The sequence below is a fragment of the Morone saxatilis genome, unplaced genomic scaffold (genome assembly GCF_004916995.1).
Source record: "Morone saxatilis isolate NCDOM2014 unplaced genomic scaffold, NCSU_SB_2.0 Contig14, whole genome shotgun sequence".
Taxonomy (NCBI): domain Eukaryota; kingdom Metazoa; phylum Chordata; class Actinopteri; family Moronidae; genus Morone; species Morone saxatilis.
The window spans coordinates 21,794,849-21,811,726 of record NW_023339696.1 but is presented as its reverse complement, the minus strand read 5'-3'; the positions used below and the strand labels follow the sequence as shown (position 1 = coordinate 21,811,726).

General features: G+C 38.6%; 2 protein-coding genes across 3 annotated transcripts in view; one reads left to right on the top strand and one right to left on the bottom strand.

The window, feature by feature from the left end:
• Positions 1–8,478, top strand: part of LOC118322871 (MBT domain-containing protein 1-like) — a gene marked incomplete in the record, with an annotated part of 15,296 nt that extends 6,818 nt beyond the window's left edge. Inside the window, 4 exon segments of the mRNA XM_035654703.1 lie at positions 1,176–1,413; positions 1,520–1,591; positions 2,272–2,460; positions 3,565–8,478. Coding sequence (XP_035510596.1) covers positions 1,176–1,413; positions 1,520–1,591; positions 2,272–2,460; positions 3,565–3,674 — 609 coding nt within the window.
• Positions 8,479–11,878: 3,400 nt separating this feature from the next.
• Positions 11,879–16,878, bottom strand: part of LOC118322706 (nucleoside diphosphate kinase B-like) — a 12,508-nt gene continuing 7,508 nt past the window's right edge. For both annotated transcript variants that reach the window (XM_035654459.1, XM_035654460.1), the window contains exons 2-5: positions 14,823–14,955; positions 13,470–13,571; positions 12,792–12,904; positions 11,879–12,111 (exon numbers count right to left, since the gene is read on the bottom strand). In XM_035654459.1, the coding sequence (XP_035510352.1) occupies positions 11,994–12,111; positions 12,792–12,904; positions 13,470–13,571; positions 14,823–14,939 (450 nt within the window). In that variant the 5' untranslated portion in view covers positions 14,940–14,955 and the 3' untranslated portion in view covers positions 11,879–11,993. The remainder of the gene's footprint in view (positions 12,112–12,791; positions 12,905–13,469; positions 13,572–14,822; positions 14,956–16,878) is intronic.

Here is a 16,878-nt window from a genome sequence, read left to right as displayed (position 1 = left end):
CTTCATTCGAAACAACAGCTTGCTGCTTCTTTGATTTAGCACAAGGAAAAACTTGTCGAATCTTAGCCAAGAATTCACATATCAATTCATAGATCCCAGCCTGTTGAATATGAACCTCTCCTTGCGTTCTCTCTGGTGATTTTAAACCTACAATACACCAAACGCCGTTTTTTATTTTGGATAGATTTCAAACCATTTCTTCCAATCTCAATTGAAACTACAATTTTAACAACCACAGATCTTTTATATTAAATATGAGTTAACTATTTAAGTGATCATTATATACTTCTCTGTGTTTGTGGTGGTCAGGTTACACCAAACCTTCCCTTCAGATGGCTTGGTTCTGAAGGAGACAAAGTCCTGTGGGTGCTGCCCGTCACCTTCAACCAATGTCAGCCAAACACGATAAGATTGCTTAACAGAGACAGTTTAAATGAGTTTGATTCTGTTTCTGATCCACTTTAATGAGTTACATTGATCTGAAGGAAAATGAGTGTTGTTGTCTCTGGTAGGTCTGGTGGAGAGTGATAGTGATATTACGGCTGTTTTGTGGTTAAACTAAAGGTCTATCTCTGTAGGGACTCCTTTTCATAAGCTGTCAGCACTTGACATATAACAAACCTGAAGCCCATCCACCACATCTTTAGTGGACAATTTGAGGTGGAATTTGTCCAAAAGGATCTTTTCCGCCATGAGATCGTTTTTGGCAATACAGTTCTGATTTAATAAGGATTATTTTGACCAAACCAGCGTTAGATTGTTGGAGAGATCAACAAAGTTTTGTTTCTGTCATTCTGAAGTGTGTTCACAATTATCTGCTAGCTTAGGTAAAATGACTGGTTTTGTGAATGGAGTCTGGTGGGCCTCAGCGCCTGTTTGTTTAGGTCTGAGATTGTGGCGTTCCACTGCGACACCTTCATATATATATATATATATATATATATAAAACCTTTAAGTCAGTTTACAAGCAAAATATTTTATGGTGCCAGTTTCTTAAATGCTTCTGTATCTGAAGATGTCACTTTGGGCTCTTTTGAGTTGATTTAATTTATTTGTAGATTTTAACACTAATCCATCAATGGACACAAAACATGAAACATAAAAATAAATCAGTAGGATCTTTTATAGACCAACATCCATCCTCATCAACAAACCCGTCCTCTGTCCTCCGTTAGGACGTCCCTAACCACGGTTTCCGTCCCGGCATGAAGCTAGAGGCCGTGGACCTCATGGAGCCCAGGCTGGTCTGCGTCGCCACGGTGACCCGCATCGTCCACAGGTTGCTACGGATACACTTTGACGGCTGGGAGGACGAGTACGATCAGTGGGTGGACTGCGAGTCGCCTGACCTGTACCCGGTTGGCTGGTGTCAGCTGACCGGGTATCAGCTGCAGCCTCCTGCTGTCAACGCAGGTAACACACACCCCGATAGGGTGGGAAGACCCGGTACCTGGGAGTGAGCGAGTTATCTTTATATAACTTTATATGTTTCCTGTTTGTATAATGAAATGTGTTTCAGGCTCCAGAGAACTGCAGTCAGCAGCATCCAAACAGAGGAAGAAATCCCAGCAGTACAAAGGACAGAAGAAGAGTAAGTCTCAAAAAACAGAATTTTTTTACATTAATTCATAAAAAGACACAGAACGTAAAACATCAGTTTACATTAAAGTGTGGTCGCAGTTATAACATCTTATATTGTGGAATATTTTACAATATTAAATCACCAGCATTGGGACAAATCTCTTTTACACTGACTTTAAAATTATTATTTATCAACACATTAATTCCATTTTCTTTGGTGTAAATGTATTTTTAAATAATTTCTATATATGAAATAAATCGAATGAATAAAATGGCTGATTTCATTATTCTTTACTTCTTTACTTACTGCGGCAGCTTCACATCACTCATCATTCTGTCTGAATGGTGAATGAACCACATGAATATAATAATTAATAATTTGGTTCATACATTGTAAGATTAAATGTTTACAGACAAAAGGAGATTATGTTTTTTTCAATTAGAGGTTTTCATCACAGATTTTGATAAATAATACTATTTTTAAAGCACTTTCAAGCTTCCAAAACAAACAGTTAATATCAGAAACACCCATGAACAAACAGAAATTAACACAAACGCGTATATGTATATATATATCGGGCGGAGTCTCGTTCTCGTCTCCCGATTTTACATATATATATAAAATCTGAAAATAATACATATAATTGTTTATTTCCGCCTGTTTTCACTGACCTTTCCCTGTTCTCTCAGAGAGGAAGTTGGCCATCACTAAGCGACCCGTCAGCCTCTCCGGCGTCGTGGTAACCGGCGTCCCCAGGAGCCTATCGGGAGACGAGAACGAGACTCCGCCCGATTACCCATCACCCCCTACTCCTGCCTCAGCGGCCCAGCCCCCCTCCGCTGACCCCGAGAGCAGCCCGAACACGGAGGGGGGGGCAGGTACACACACACACTATTATCATATCAATGGAGCTCATTTTCAACTATTTAAGGATTATTTTCATTATGGATCCATCTACTGATTATTGATCCATTAATCCATTGATTGATCACTTTGCAAAACCTCTTAAAATAGTGATTCTTACATGAAAAATAGATGCTAACTTATGTATTCTGATTTTAGCCAACAATGAATTATGTAGTGGTACAAAGATAACGATAGCTTTCTACAAGGTAGAGGGCATCTAGCGAGCTAACTGTAGCTAAGCTAACTGGGGTTGTCCTGCTGGCTGTATCTTGGCTGTACGGTGTGGGTCTGGTGTCGGTCTCTGTACGGTGTGGGTCTGGTGTCGGTCGCTGTACGGTGTGGGTCTGTGTCGTCTCTGTACGTGGGTCTGGGTTGGTCGGCTCTGTACGGGTGGGTCTTGGTGTCGTCTCTGTAACGGTGTGGGGTCTTGGTGTCGGTCTCTGTACGGTGTGGCTGGTTCGGTCTCTGTACGTGTTGGTCTTGGTGTCGTCGCTGTCGGGTGCTTTCTTGGTGTCGGTCTCGTACGGTGTGTGTCTCGGTGTCGTCTCTGTACGGTGTGGGTTCTGGTGTCGGTCTCCTGTACGTGTCGGTCTCGGGAGTCGGCCGCTGTACGGGTAGTGGTCTGGGTGTTGGTCTGCTTCGTGGTGTGGCTTGATGTCTGATTTAGTAAACGGTGAGCCTAAGTTAGGTCGCTATAGATCTTAAATCGTCTAAATAAATATAGAACATTGCAAGGATAGGTAAACGTTATTCATATATGATTGTCAAGATTTACATGCGTTCAGTGTTTGGTCACTGCCAGTTCACTGCCACTGGTGGCGCTGTTAACTGCAGTTTAATGAAAGCTACGTTTAGAAGCTTTAACGACTTACAAATAGTTATAAATTCTCTGTCCATCGACTAATTGATTAATGGACTAATGGTTTCAGCTGTACTTGTGTAAACTGTTGGGTAGATTATTTTCCACAACAAAACATCTTATTTTATAAGCTAAATCTTGTAAAAGCACTAAAGCTGTCAGATAAGTGTAGTGAAGTAAAAAGTACAGTATTCCAAAGTCCTCTTTGTTTCTGTAGCTTCACAGATTAAAGAAGAGAACCTGGAAGGAACTGAATTATCTTCTGAACGGACTGAAACAGAAACCAACGGATCATCTGGAGAATTCTTCACCAGCAAGGACCAGTAGGCGTCATCCATTGTTCTCTTCCTTCATCCATCTCTTGCAATACTCATGAAATCATCTACTGTGATAAGATCAGGTTTTTATTTTTATCTTTTGGACACACTAAATGATGCATTACGCTTCAGTCCAAAACCCTTTTTTTATCCTCTGTGAACACGACTGCTGACCTTCCTCCACCTCAACATCCACAGTGTTTACTCCTCAGTCTATCTCTTGGTGCCCGGTCAGACCAGAGACTCATTATATTGAATACAAAAATTAAGTATTTAGCCAATTTTCCCCACATTTTTTTTATTGAAATTACTTTTCAAGTAAATAAAATGTGATTCTAGCTATGACGCTGCATGTATGAGTAAATGCGAAGCTCATTGGCGATACTGTAGCTAGCTACAGTAGCCCATCAAGCTATCTAGCTGCCAACTGCCAGTTAGGAAGCTGGCTAGCTCTACAATCTAGATGCTTTAGCAGCAACCAAAAGCTTGAAGCTGAAGTTGGTTTGTCAAATATTTTGATTCGAGCCTAGTGGACATTGGAACGGTCAATTGTTGTTGAAGTTTCACTCAAATGATGACATGATCTGTTAATTACAGTCAATTGTTTTACTGAAGGTGTTTTGTCTTCTCATTATTATTCTCAGAATTTAACGTTATCGTTGCTTTTTGTTCTAAAAGTCTGTTTGAACATGCTACCATTAGCCAGCCACGGTAGGCTACCAAGTTAGCTAGTTTGTCAACTGCCAATAAAGACGATAGCTAGCTCGTTGCTAACAGGATTAAAACTAAACACTGTTTATTCAAGAGATTTATTATTTATGAGCCAATCCCTGTCATTTCTTTTTAAAGAAATTGAGGTCATGCTGGTCTGACCGGGTCCTTACTTTTCATGTCCAAAACTCCCTCATCTCCCTTTTTTGACTTAACCAAGAACAAAATACCAGTTTGACAGTGTGGGAAAATGTTTAACTACACACTCTGTTAGACTCTTCTGACTGAGCAACAAGGGCAAAAAAGACCAGAATAAAAGAAGAAGAGGAAGGAGAACAGATACGCCAAACAGCAGCGTTAATCATCTTTGGTTCCTCGGAGGAAAAAAAGGAATCGACAGGAAAAAAAAAAAACATGAGAAACTTTTTTATGAAGATTTTTTTAACGCCAAGATCTTTGTTGTTTGTACGTGTTCACGTGGTGTGTTCAAGGGTCAAAACTCTTGACGTAATAATAATAATACTGGATGCTGTGTAATGTCATGTTGAGATTAGCAGTCATTTAAAAATGTTGTATGAGTGTTAATGTGTGTGTGAGTGCTGCGGTTTGGATTCTGGAAACAAGAACCCCGTTAGAGCCACGGCAGTTAATTGGTTTTGTTTTTTGAACCACTGCTGGCAGTTTGCGTTGTTACAGAGTCAGTTAGAAATGCTTTCAAACAATGAGATAATCTATTAGCTGCAGTATATTGTTCCGATGTATTGAGCATCAGTTTGTTGGAAAGTTTAAAACCAGCCAAATGTGAGTGAAGTTTGGATGAAAATACGTCCTCCTCGTCGGCAAAGAAACACACTTTTTGTTGTAAACATCTGTTAGCTACAGGGTTCTGTCAGAGCAACTGCAGTTAATCAATGTCCAAACAATCGCAATGACTAATGATTAATGTAGGTTGTTTAAAATGTTCAGTACTGGTTTGATTCAATATTTGAGTTTCAGGACCGCCAAAAGCCAAAAAAGTCTAATTAGTACAAAATGTAAGAGTAATAAAACAGTTATTTTACCTAAGATTGGTTCTTAGTGATGCAGTGACTCCTCTCATGGCTAGTCTGTGAGTTACTTTAGTTGGAGTCATTCCATTTTTCCAAAAAAAAAACAATTGTCTGAAAAATGTAAAAAAGTACTTTTGATGCCTAAACTGCCACCGTTTAACCACGTGTTTATTATTGTTACCATGATGATGGAACACATCCAAATTCACAAAGATCTTCTGGGCAAAAACCTCCAGGGAGTGTTTGTATTTCTGGAAAATACTTTGGAGAAAGGGCTGCTTGTTTTCAGACAACAGGCTGTCAGACAAATTGAAAATGAAGAAGGGAAGAAAAGCTCTCCAAGCTAGCTTTAAAGCTAACTGTGAGTTAGCAAGCTTGTTAGCTCAGTTGCTAATAAGTTCACAGGTTATTAAAGTGATATATCTGTAGCATTTGGCTCCTAAATCATGTCTCTATTGTACAACCTTTAACATTTGACAACATTGGCTTCTTTTTTTTAATGAAAACAAAAAACGTCCCCTCGGTACTGAAACTCTGGTATTGAACAACCAGCTCTAATATTTAACATTATTTGATATTCAGAAAGAACTGATGACCAATATAGTGTCACAGATCAGTAATAATTAATAAATGAAGACAGATACTCAATTTCTTTGTAAATTATTATTGTTTTTATTATTATTATTGTGGCGGCTGCAGTGTGAGAGTCTACAGATTCTGGCTTCTTCTGATTTTTACTCCCTGTTTTATTTTAAAAATATCTCACTGAAAGTTGTACTGGGATGTTTCCAGTAGTCACCAGTGTGTTTATACTGGGCAGCTCTATGGTCCCATGTGTGGAACTTATAAATGTGAAGCAGGGTGTTGATGAAGAAACTTCCCTCGATAAATAAAAGTTAATTGTAGTTTAGCAACTAACAGTAATTATGTCTTGACGTGAAAACTATTGATACCTCACAAAAAGTTTATTAATGATTAAAAAAATCTATTAAAGGTTGGAAAAACAAAATGCTATAATATGGTATAATAGAGATTATTTAAAAAACGCTGGAGTATATTTGATTGTAAAAGATTCTAGTAATAATTATCATCAGATTATTAAACTGTTCTAAAAAATAGACTTTATTGATCCCACGCCATATTAAATATGGTAGATTTAAGTCATTTATCATATACAGGAGGGCATTGCATTCACCAAAGTTATTTCGTATTTATGACCATAATTACTTCAAACTTTGGGATGGGAATTGATAAGATTGTATTGATCCTAGTGTCATTGTTGATTCTTTATCGATTCCCTTATTGATTCCTGCATACACAAGTTTTCAGTATCAACGCCCGCAACAGTTTTATTGTCTTCAAATCGGAACAAAGTGTAGAAACAGAGTAAGAAAACGCTTTGTTTGCTGAAGGAATTGATTAGTTCGGAGGTGTACGATTCCAATGGATCAGGCGATTTGGAACCGGTTCTCGATTCCCATCCTTATTCTCAGCTGAGTTCAGATTAAACGGTAGCATGCTAACGGTAGCAGACTCATTACAGTCCTCCTAACATATCAGCATGCTACTGTGCTAAAGTTAGCACATTATGGAGACTAAGGAGAGGATTTTAGAAATGCTAAGTAAAAAGTAACTTTGGAAACAATAAAATATATACAAAATATATAAAAATGGACAAATTAACAATTAAGTTAACATTAGTGTACAAAAGTAAAATATATATGGACTAAATTATCTATAGTCTGCCTGGAAATGTAATAATAAGCAGCAACAAAACATTCCCATTCCCAGTTGAGTTCAGATTAAGGATTAGCATGTTGTTATGTTAGCATGCTAACGTGCTAAAGTTAGCACATTATGAAGCATTTCAGAAAAGAGATGAAACCACCGCCTCTGTATGTCGGGACGGCCAAACTGAAAAAAGAAAAAGATGCCTTAGAACGTGTGTTTCTGTGAACGCGACTGAACAAAGACTTGAGGGAAAGTGTCGGATTACGTTTGCTGGTGTCGACAGTAACGGCTCAACAATGTCGGCGCCACTTGATTTAAACCTTTTCTATTTGTGATGTTGAGTGTTAGTTTTGTCTGTGTAAATCTGAACACGTCAGGAGTTTGTAGCCACAATAAGACGGCAGTAATGTCCTTTATAAATGTCATGAGTGATTTTTTTTTATGTGTGCATTTGATTCAAGCTCCAGCCCTTTTTTGTGTCTCTGGATGCAGTTATAATGACCACGACCCAAATCTCTCCATTATTATCCCTGATGTGATCAGAAGGAGGTCCCCAACTATTTATAATATTCAGTAAATGTGGCTGGTTGACAGTCCAGCTACATTAGACCGCACAACTACAGAGTAAACGACAATCTATTCTAATTAGTCGTGTTAATTTTGTCAATGAAAAACTGACAGAAAATTAGAAAACCTAAATAAAAAGTAACTGTAAAGCTTAAAAATGTTATTGAACAAAAACAAATGAACGTTAACAATTAAATTAACATTAGTTAACAAAACTAAAAGATTTATGGACAAAATCATAGTCCGACCGGAAATTATTCAACAAACAGCAACAGAACTGCTGGGATAAAACATGAAATTATAAAAAGGTAACGTTTTAAAAAAGTCAGGTTTTTTTAGCCTTTGCACATCAAGTCCACATTTTTCTAAGGTATTTTTTTTTTAAACCTTAATTCAATTAAATATGTTACACATAGAAACCTTCCACACTGAATCCGATGATTTGTTAAATTAGATTTTGAAATCCACAATACAAGACGGAGCCGTGAGGATAATTTTTGTCTCACTAGTAGAAAAAGAAAACAGGAATATCGGGTTCAAGTTGTCAAACGAGGAGAGTTTGACCTGCTTTGAAAAAGTTTCATCCATCAATAAAGTTTTCAGGAGTGGGTGTGTAAATATAATTGGTTCAATGTGAGGTCGTATTTATTTTTTAACATTTGACAATTTGAGACAAAGAACAATGGACTTGGTGTGCAAAATATGGAAGCCCATTTCTGCCAATGTGATAGGGGAAAAAGATTCTGTAAGTCATTATCCATCTATAATGAGAAACTTAACTTACTTAGTTGAGATCAACAAAAAACTAAACTAAAACAACAAAATCCAAATTGGGTGCAGAAATTAACACTGCTGATTACATTATAATCTAAAGTAGTCTGTTTTAATCTCGTCAAATCTAATCTAACTATGGGAGCTCTTTTCTGTCAAGAAAAGAAAAAAGATGAGCACAAAGGTGATGGCGGTGCGTTTGTCAAAGTTCTGAATTGGGTTTAATTGTTTTTTGTTGGCTTCCATACTTATCCCACACAAGGTGCCTGTTTTCCAGGAGGGAAAGGCTCGATGATAACGCACAAATCAATTGTTATAGGGCTGTGTGTGTGTGTGTGTGTGTATATGTGTGTATGTGTGTGTATCTTGCACACTGATCTTGTAGCTGTTTTAAACTTCACACCTGTTACTCGCACTACTGTGTTAGTGTGTCGTCTGTTAAGTGTTGTCTTTTTGTACGTGACTCTCCAATACTGTCAAACTGTCTTCTTTGTATTACGGTGCTATCTATCGATGATATATTCACGTTTGATAAAGTTTTTATGGAACGATTTTGACAGGAGCGGAAGAAGTTGTATTTTGGATGCAGCAGTTTGCGATAGATTTTGTATACGGAGAAAATGTTCGATGTGTGTGTTAAAGGTAAAACTGCTCAGCTTAAGGATTCATGTTTGCGAGTTGATGATCTTCCTCGTCCATTTGGGATGTATGTGTGTATATCAGCAATTGGAACGACGACTTCTTGGGCTTTATAGGGTTTCTGTGGGGTTTGAAGTATGGAAGCCCATTGCCGCTGATGTGACAAAAAATAATAATTAAGTCATAATGAGAAGCTTCCTCAAGAAATTGACTTAGTATCTCAGAATGAGAAACTTTGTCTAGTTGCCCAACCCTGGATCACAGAAAACTTTATAACTTACATAACGTGGTAATTCCTGAACTATTAGCAACCACGTCCGCCCTCAGGTTCTTACGGCAACTTGGGCTGCGTTTATTAACATCATGTGATCTCCCATTGGTACAGCCCTTGTTTTAAAAATGGCCAATAAAGAAGCTTTTGTGTTGTGTTTTAGCCGTTATCCGATCTGTAAATGTACACTTCACAGGCAGCCTTCAAAACCTGCAAGACAGAGCTGATAAAAAACAGAAAAGCTTGCAGAGCCGAACCCAGACTGGTGAGGTTTTATTTATTTCTCTTTTGAATACATGTGCCATTGGATTAAAAAAAAAAAAAAAAAAGGTTGCGATCTGAACTGTATTTGTGTCTGTTAATGTCCATTTGGTCCACATGTTTGTGCTGTGAACATGATGTTTACTGAGCTCTTATCAAAACAAATGTTTTTAAAAAATCTCTATATAGATTTAAATCTATATACTAAGTGTATGACAAAAGAAATGTAGTTATGTACTGATGTTAACTTTCATGAAGCTTTTTTTTAATACATTGTGCAATTTTTGGCAGCATGATTGTGAAGAAATTATTACGTTTAGATGACTCACTTTACATTTTTTATGCAATAAAAAAAGTTATGAGGAGAATGAAGTTATCACGTTGTGCATTATTTGTGTCTTTTATTTCAGTACCTTGTGGTTGACTCAGCAGTAGTTTCCTATCTGAACACCTGATCCTTTTTCATAATGTTGAGTTATAATAACGATGCACGATCGTATCGGCCACCAAGGCTTCACAGGGGTCACAAAGCCTTGATTTTAATGGGTGTAAGAAGACTAAATCTACACGTTTTTTCGTTAAGTTTAGGTGTTTTAGTATTTATATTGTTACAAGTTACAAAAACACAATACAGACGGATAATTGTATAAAATGTTACAAAACATCCAAAAAACATAACTCTGGTCAGTATACACAGGAAATAATCAAATCTGGTTTTTCACGAACTTCCTGCAGTTATTACATTCTGGGTTCATTGTTCAGTTTATCAGCTGTTCTCTACTGTTATTGATACTGATCAATAGAATATGAAACATGCAGAAAATATAGTCAGTTTACTCACTGATAAAAAAGGCTGGAAAATACTGAGCAAGGGATGTTCCTGGCAACTAATTTCACATCAATTAAACAATATTTAAAAATAAAGAGTGAAACCAGCTGCTAGAAACCCAAAGCAGACCGCAGGAACCAAATGTTAGGACTATAAAGTGGGACAAAGAGGACTCCTAAAACCAATGGTGGCATTAGTGCAGGGACGCGGGGCTGCTGCCTGCTGGGTCTGAATCCCTGACCAGCATTGTCTGGTTCTGTCCGCTCCTCACACTCAGGATCTGGATCTGAGCCTGATGTGTTTCCATCCTGGACCCAGCAGATCTGAGGTCAGCAGCGTCTCCTGATGTTTGGGATGTTTCTGTCAGCTGCTGAAGGGGGTAGGATTCAGCTGATCTTTCTGTTCTGGAGTCCTTTTTTTCCCCGTCAGCATCGGTGTAATGTGGAGCCCAACGGCTGAAGCTCTCACTACTGATATTCAGCCTGAAACGTGTGGATTATTTTACCTCTGCGCGCTAAAAGCAGCCTCTCGTACAGAATAACAAGCACACACCCGCCTGCAGTAAAACTACATCTCAGTCAACAGTTTATGTTGTTATATCAACATAAACTGTTTACTGTGGATTAATTTACCGCTGAATATAGTCCCCAAGAAATGCACTGGTCAAGGCAGATGACCACCCACCTAGAGCCGAGGTTTCTGCCTGTTAAAGCAGTTTTCTTGCCCCCGTCTCAAGGTATTGCTCATGGTGGTAAACTGTTGGTCTCTTGTAATGAATAGGAGGTTCGTCTAGACTTGATTCTATTTGAAAAGTGTCCTGAGATAATTTCTGTTATGAAATTGGCGGTATACCAATAAAATTGAATTGAATTGAAATGAACATGCTAGCATTAGCAATGTGTACATTTGAGACCGACGGGAATTCTTTCATTAATTTTAAAACGGGTATTTAACTAACAGGACAAGTACAACCAATGGCCACTGAGGAAAGTATTTCAGTATTTATATATTTACCGTATCACAAACTGAGTATCTGTAGTTAAACACCAGTAATGACTTACTGTGAATGTGAACGGGGCATTGAGAGCGAACTCTGACTGCAACACTGACGCAAACAAAACCTGCAGTTCCTCTAACGACCACTAAAGGCTGGTCTCTATAGGTAATAAGGGTGTGGCCACTTTGAGTGACAGGTGGGTGCCATCACAGGCGGAGTCAGGACTGCCAAGATGGCGCCGGCCATGTTCACTTATGTAGTGTATGGTTAGCATGCTAACATTTATTCAGCTGAGGCTGATGGGAATGTCATTAACATTCAGAAACACTCAGAGACTGCGACAGTTGTTGTTAACATGAGACTTTATTGATAAGTGCTACATGTTCGGAATTGATCAGTGAAGACCAAGTCAGACGATCGACTGTAGGGGGGGCAACAGATGTGACGGGGCGGGGTCAGTGGGGTCCAGTTGGGTGCAGTTTACTGGTCTGTGATTGGCCAGTTTACTCGTACAGCCAGGGCTGGCCGCAGGGGGTGTAGGCAACGAACTCCTCGGCCTTGAACCACAGGTCGACCTCCCTCTTGGCGTTCTCCAGGGTGTCGCTGCCGTGGATGATGTTCCTGAGGGAACAGAGAAGGAAGGTCAGTGGAACAACGGACGGCTCTGATATGAGAGTGTGAGTCAGTGATTATGATAATGTAATCAAAACTGTACATTAATATGTTAAAAAAACAAACAAAAAAAATTTAAAAAGACCATAATGTGTGTTTCATTAAAATAACTTTACATGATGTTCCATCGGATTATGGCAGGCCAAAAGTGCCAAGAAATCATTTATGAATGAAACGTTTGACTTATAAGCATTATTTTGAGATACTATCAGATTTTGATTTAGAATTTTGTATATGTGCTTTAATATTATAATTTTGACTTAAAAATGTATGATTTCTTTTCTTCTCTTGTTCTTTTTCACTTTAATTGTTAGATTTCTGTTATAATTTTGACTTATAAGTGGTAATTTTATTACGTAACTCCAGAACAAACATTTCTAACTCATAATTATGACTCATTATCTCATAATATATATCTTATATTTTTGTAGTGGAACTGTGCTTCCACAGAGTCAATCAGTCAATATTTAGTTATGCTATTGTCAGTTTATATGTAGGATACATAATATTTAACTGATTAATGACTACTGCCAATAATTACATGATACTTCTACAAATGCTCAATGTGTTTATGTGTGTGTGTGTGTGAGTGTGTGTGTGTGTGTGTGTGTGTGTTAGTGTTCACTCACCTGCCGATGTTGATGCACAGGTCTCCACGGATGCTGCCAGGCTTGGAGTCAGCGGGGTTGGTCTCACCCAGCATCATCCTGGCCAGCTTCACAATGCTCTGACCCTCCCACACCTGCAAACACACCAACACACCTGTGACCTGTGTGCTCGGGGAGGCGTTACGATGCCACAATGATCTATGAGGTAAAATTAGTGTTTCTGTCTAGTGTGGTGGAGAGTGACAGTGATATTACGGCTGTTTCTGGTAAACTAAAGGTCTATCTCTGTAGGGAGTATTTTTTACAGTGCGGTTTCAGTATTTTTACTTCAGTAAAGCATCTGAATACTTTCATCACTGTCGATGGATGGACGCACATTCAGAAGGATGCTTTAGGAGGAATCTATAATACGTTGGAGCTGTTCGAGGTCACCTTTCACACATCCTGACAGCGATCGACCGTCAGCTCCATAAAAGGAGAGAGACCTTGAAAACAAAGAGGGTGTGAAGAGAGAGACAACTGCTAGGCGAGCGAGCACATAAAGAAAGAGAGAGAGAGAGAGGTGTGATGGATTGTTGATGACGTGGAAAGAGATAAAAAGAGAAAGATATCTGAGTGATTCGAGTGCCGGAGATGTGTAGGATGTCTTTGTGTGTTTATTCTTAATGTGTATCTGTGTGTGTGTGTGTGTGTGTGTACCATGGCGAGAATGGGTCCAGAAGACATGTATTTGCAGAGTCCACCATAGAAAGGCATGTCCTTCAGGTCCAGGTAGTGGTTCTTCATGTGGTCCTCAGATGCCTAAACGCACACCAAATACAAAATATTAATCCAAAGACACAGCAAAAGAAAGTTTCCTTCTGTCCAGTTATCTGACAGCATTAAAAATAATAGACTTTACTTTTAGCGTTTATAACCACTTAATAAACGGTTTATAATACACTTTAATGTGCAAACAAGGTTCATTAATGTTTTATAACTTCTACTGTGATATGTTCGTAACTGGTGTATAAACACTTCAAATGAATAATAACACAGATTTAATCATGTTTAATATATGATTGAACACATGAACAAATCCACACATGGTCACTTTTTAACCCAGTGATTTTTAGTGTGTACAGAATATTTATACCTGATCACAAATTCTATCCTGAACTCTTTCAAACTGATGGATATCGATCTCACGTGTAGTACAGAGCAAGTCAGGGCGTGGTTAGCCTAGCTTAGCATTCATTTACATAATTTCCTGTCTGTACATTTATTAGATTTATTTTTTACAAATATGATATCTTTTATCCTCCTCTATGCCGATGACACACAACTCTATATCTCACCTTGGTTCACCTAAAGATCTGAGCACCTGTCCACCATTTTTATTCTATTTTTTATTCTTTAGTGTAAAACTGTTGTTTGAAGTCTGATAACCAAAGTTTGAGTTCATCCTCACTGCTGTTATACGCCTGTAGAGTATTAATCCACACAGACAGTGGAGGTCACATCACCAGCAAACACACATAGAACAGCTGGGAATAACTACACTGAGTATGGGACTGTGATCTGAGTCCTTCAGTGCGACACTCAACAACTCAACAGCTGCTCTGTGTGTGTGTGTGTGTGTGTGTGTGTGTGTACTGTGCTTCTATCTTTGTAAGGACCTTGAGTGTAAGAACAATAGGTGGCAAAAGATAAAATCTTCCCTTTCATAGTTATAAAAGTATATAAAAGTTTTTACATAAATTCATTCTAATGCTGATAATATAAAAGCTCATATGAATTCTATTACATGTGACCTTGTATCATACAATAATATAACCTGTGCTTAATACACACAGTACTCAAATTAAATCTAATAAAAATATCTGTATATTTATAAATCTTGGACCCTTTAGGAGCTGTATTACGATCATATTCTTTCTCTTAATGTTTCTTTGTGAGTTAGACTTTATGAACTGTCACCATTTATTCAGTCCTCTGGTTTCTTTTACATTTTATTTCATTTTTAACTTCCTGGTTTGAAAACATTGGCTGGCCAGCCGTCGTCATGGTTACCTGCGTGAATTTGGCAGCCACCAGCCTGAAGCCTCTATGCTCGAAGCGCTTGATGATCTCGCCGCACAGTCCTCTCTGGACGCCATCAGGCTTCACAGCAATGAAGGTACGCTCCATTTTTACTGATAGAAGGCTGCAGACACCAACAAAGAAGAAAAACACGTATTTTTAGTAATGTCACGGTAATATACCAAATATTGTTGGTTCATTATGAAACTATGGCGGGGGAAATAAGACCTTGGCCAGCCTCCAAACACTGCAGGAACTATTAAACCAGAGGAAATAAACTAGGAACTGAAAATCCCCTCTGAACATTCCTGTTTGTGTTCCCACCACATCTGAATGGGGGTCATTCCTATGTTCCCAGGGATGATTAGGGGAACATTAAACTGGGTAACATAGACTCCCATCTGAAGAACTACAAAGATTTGTCAGATTAGACTAGCCTATCGTCCTCCCGTCCTGTGTTTTCACCATGAAGATTATATTGGATTGCTCCTCATTAGACGAACTGGTGAGAAATCAGAACTGCCTCTAAGCTTTTGGACGACGTTTTCTTTTCAGCACGGAAACCATCCACTGAAAGATGACACTGGCTCGTAATGTTGGACAAAGCTTTGGCTGCTCTAATTTTACTGCCTGTTGGTATCTGTGAAGCTGATATCCGCTGAAAGCAGGTGGCTCTGGCAGCACTTGAGGTTAAGAAAGCAGAAAAACCCATGAGGCGGCTACTCTATACTTGTTTCTGAGGGTATAATTAGGATTCAGGGTCACAGATGGAGCTTATACTCTGCTGATTTGTCAAACTGAATCATTACCAGGTCCTTTTTTTGTTCCATGAGCAGCATGATGTTTCTGTTGGACAGCTTTGGTCTAAAGTGCTGTAGCTCTACAAATATTAACCAGATTTACATGAAATAGTTGTTCATTGTCCCTAGAGGATAACCCCTGATACATTTGGTGACCTCCTTGCCTTTCCTCTAGTGCCACTACCAGGATGAAATTTACTCAAGAAAAGGAACATCTAAATCTAAGACTTTTTAAAAATTATTTTTAGAGCATTTGTGTTCAGAGAACAAACCTTTGCAGCCAGAGAAGATGGTTACAAAAAGACAAAACAAAAGAAAATGTGCAAAAAATGCTGCAGAGAAATAAAACACATTCACCCGTTTTCTGGTGTTGGGCTTTTTTAACAAATGTTGCAAAATATTAGTTTTTCTGTCTGTTTGCAGTTCTCACAGGTACTGAGTACCAGCACTTCTGGTTGTACCGACACCTCCTGGTGTGTCTAGGTATGCACCCCGAAACGCCTGCCTAGCGCTTGTGTTTTCTTCCCATCAACATTCTGCAAGGACCTATTTTCATGTGAAAGGGTTAGAGAAAGTTTGCAGAAACTATTCCTGTTTAAGCGTCTTTGTGACCTCTGGCCTCCCCTCCAAAAAACAAAGACAATTGCTGCACAGGAAACAAAATACTTCATCTACAGAAATAGATAACTGGTGGATCTACTGGCTCACTCACTCAGAAACAGCAGTGAGAGACGCCCAGTTTCAGTGAACCAATCAGGACTTTACTAACCGGGGGTGGGGGAGGTGAGGGGAGGAAGGGGGTGTCTGCAGCTGTTTGGAAGCACATGGTGCTTGGACCATGTTAAGAAAAGTGATTATTCCTGAAGTTTGTGAGGAATCTGCATGCAGAGATACGACAAGACTTTAAGTCATTTAGTTACAGTAACTATTTGTGAAGCTGTAAAAACTGTTTACTGTTAATTAAAGTTTATGAAGGAGAGAATTTCATTGCATTATGAAGTGACAAACTTAAGCCTGCTTTTGGCTTTAAAGTTAGCATGAAAACCTGCTTTAAATCTGCACTCAGATCTTCAAAAAAGCAGTTATTTGTTGTCAGCCTGAAAAATTTATAATTACAAAGTGACAGGTTCACAAAGGCTGATGTACAAAGACTCGAGGTTATTTTATTGTTGTTTACAACACAAGGTTGTAGTTCCCTTTATGCTACTACAAAAACAGGGTTTTAGCTTCCAGTCGAGGTTCGGGAG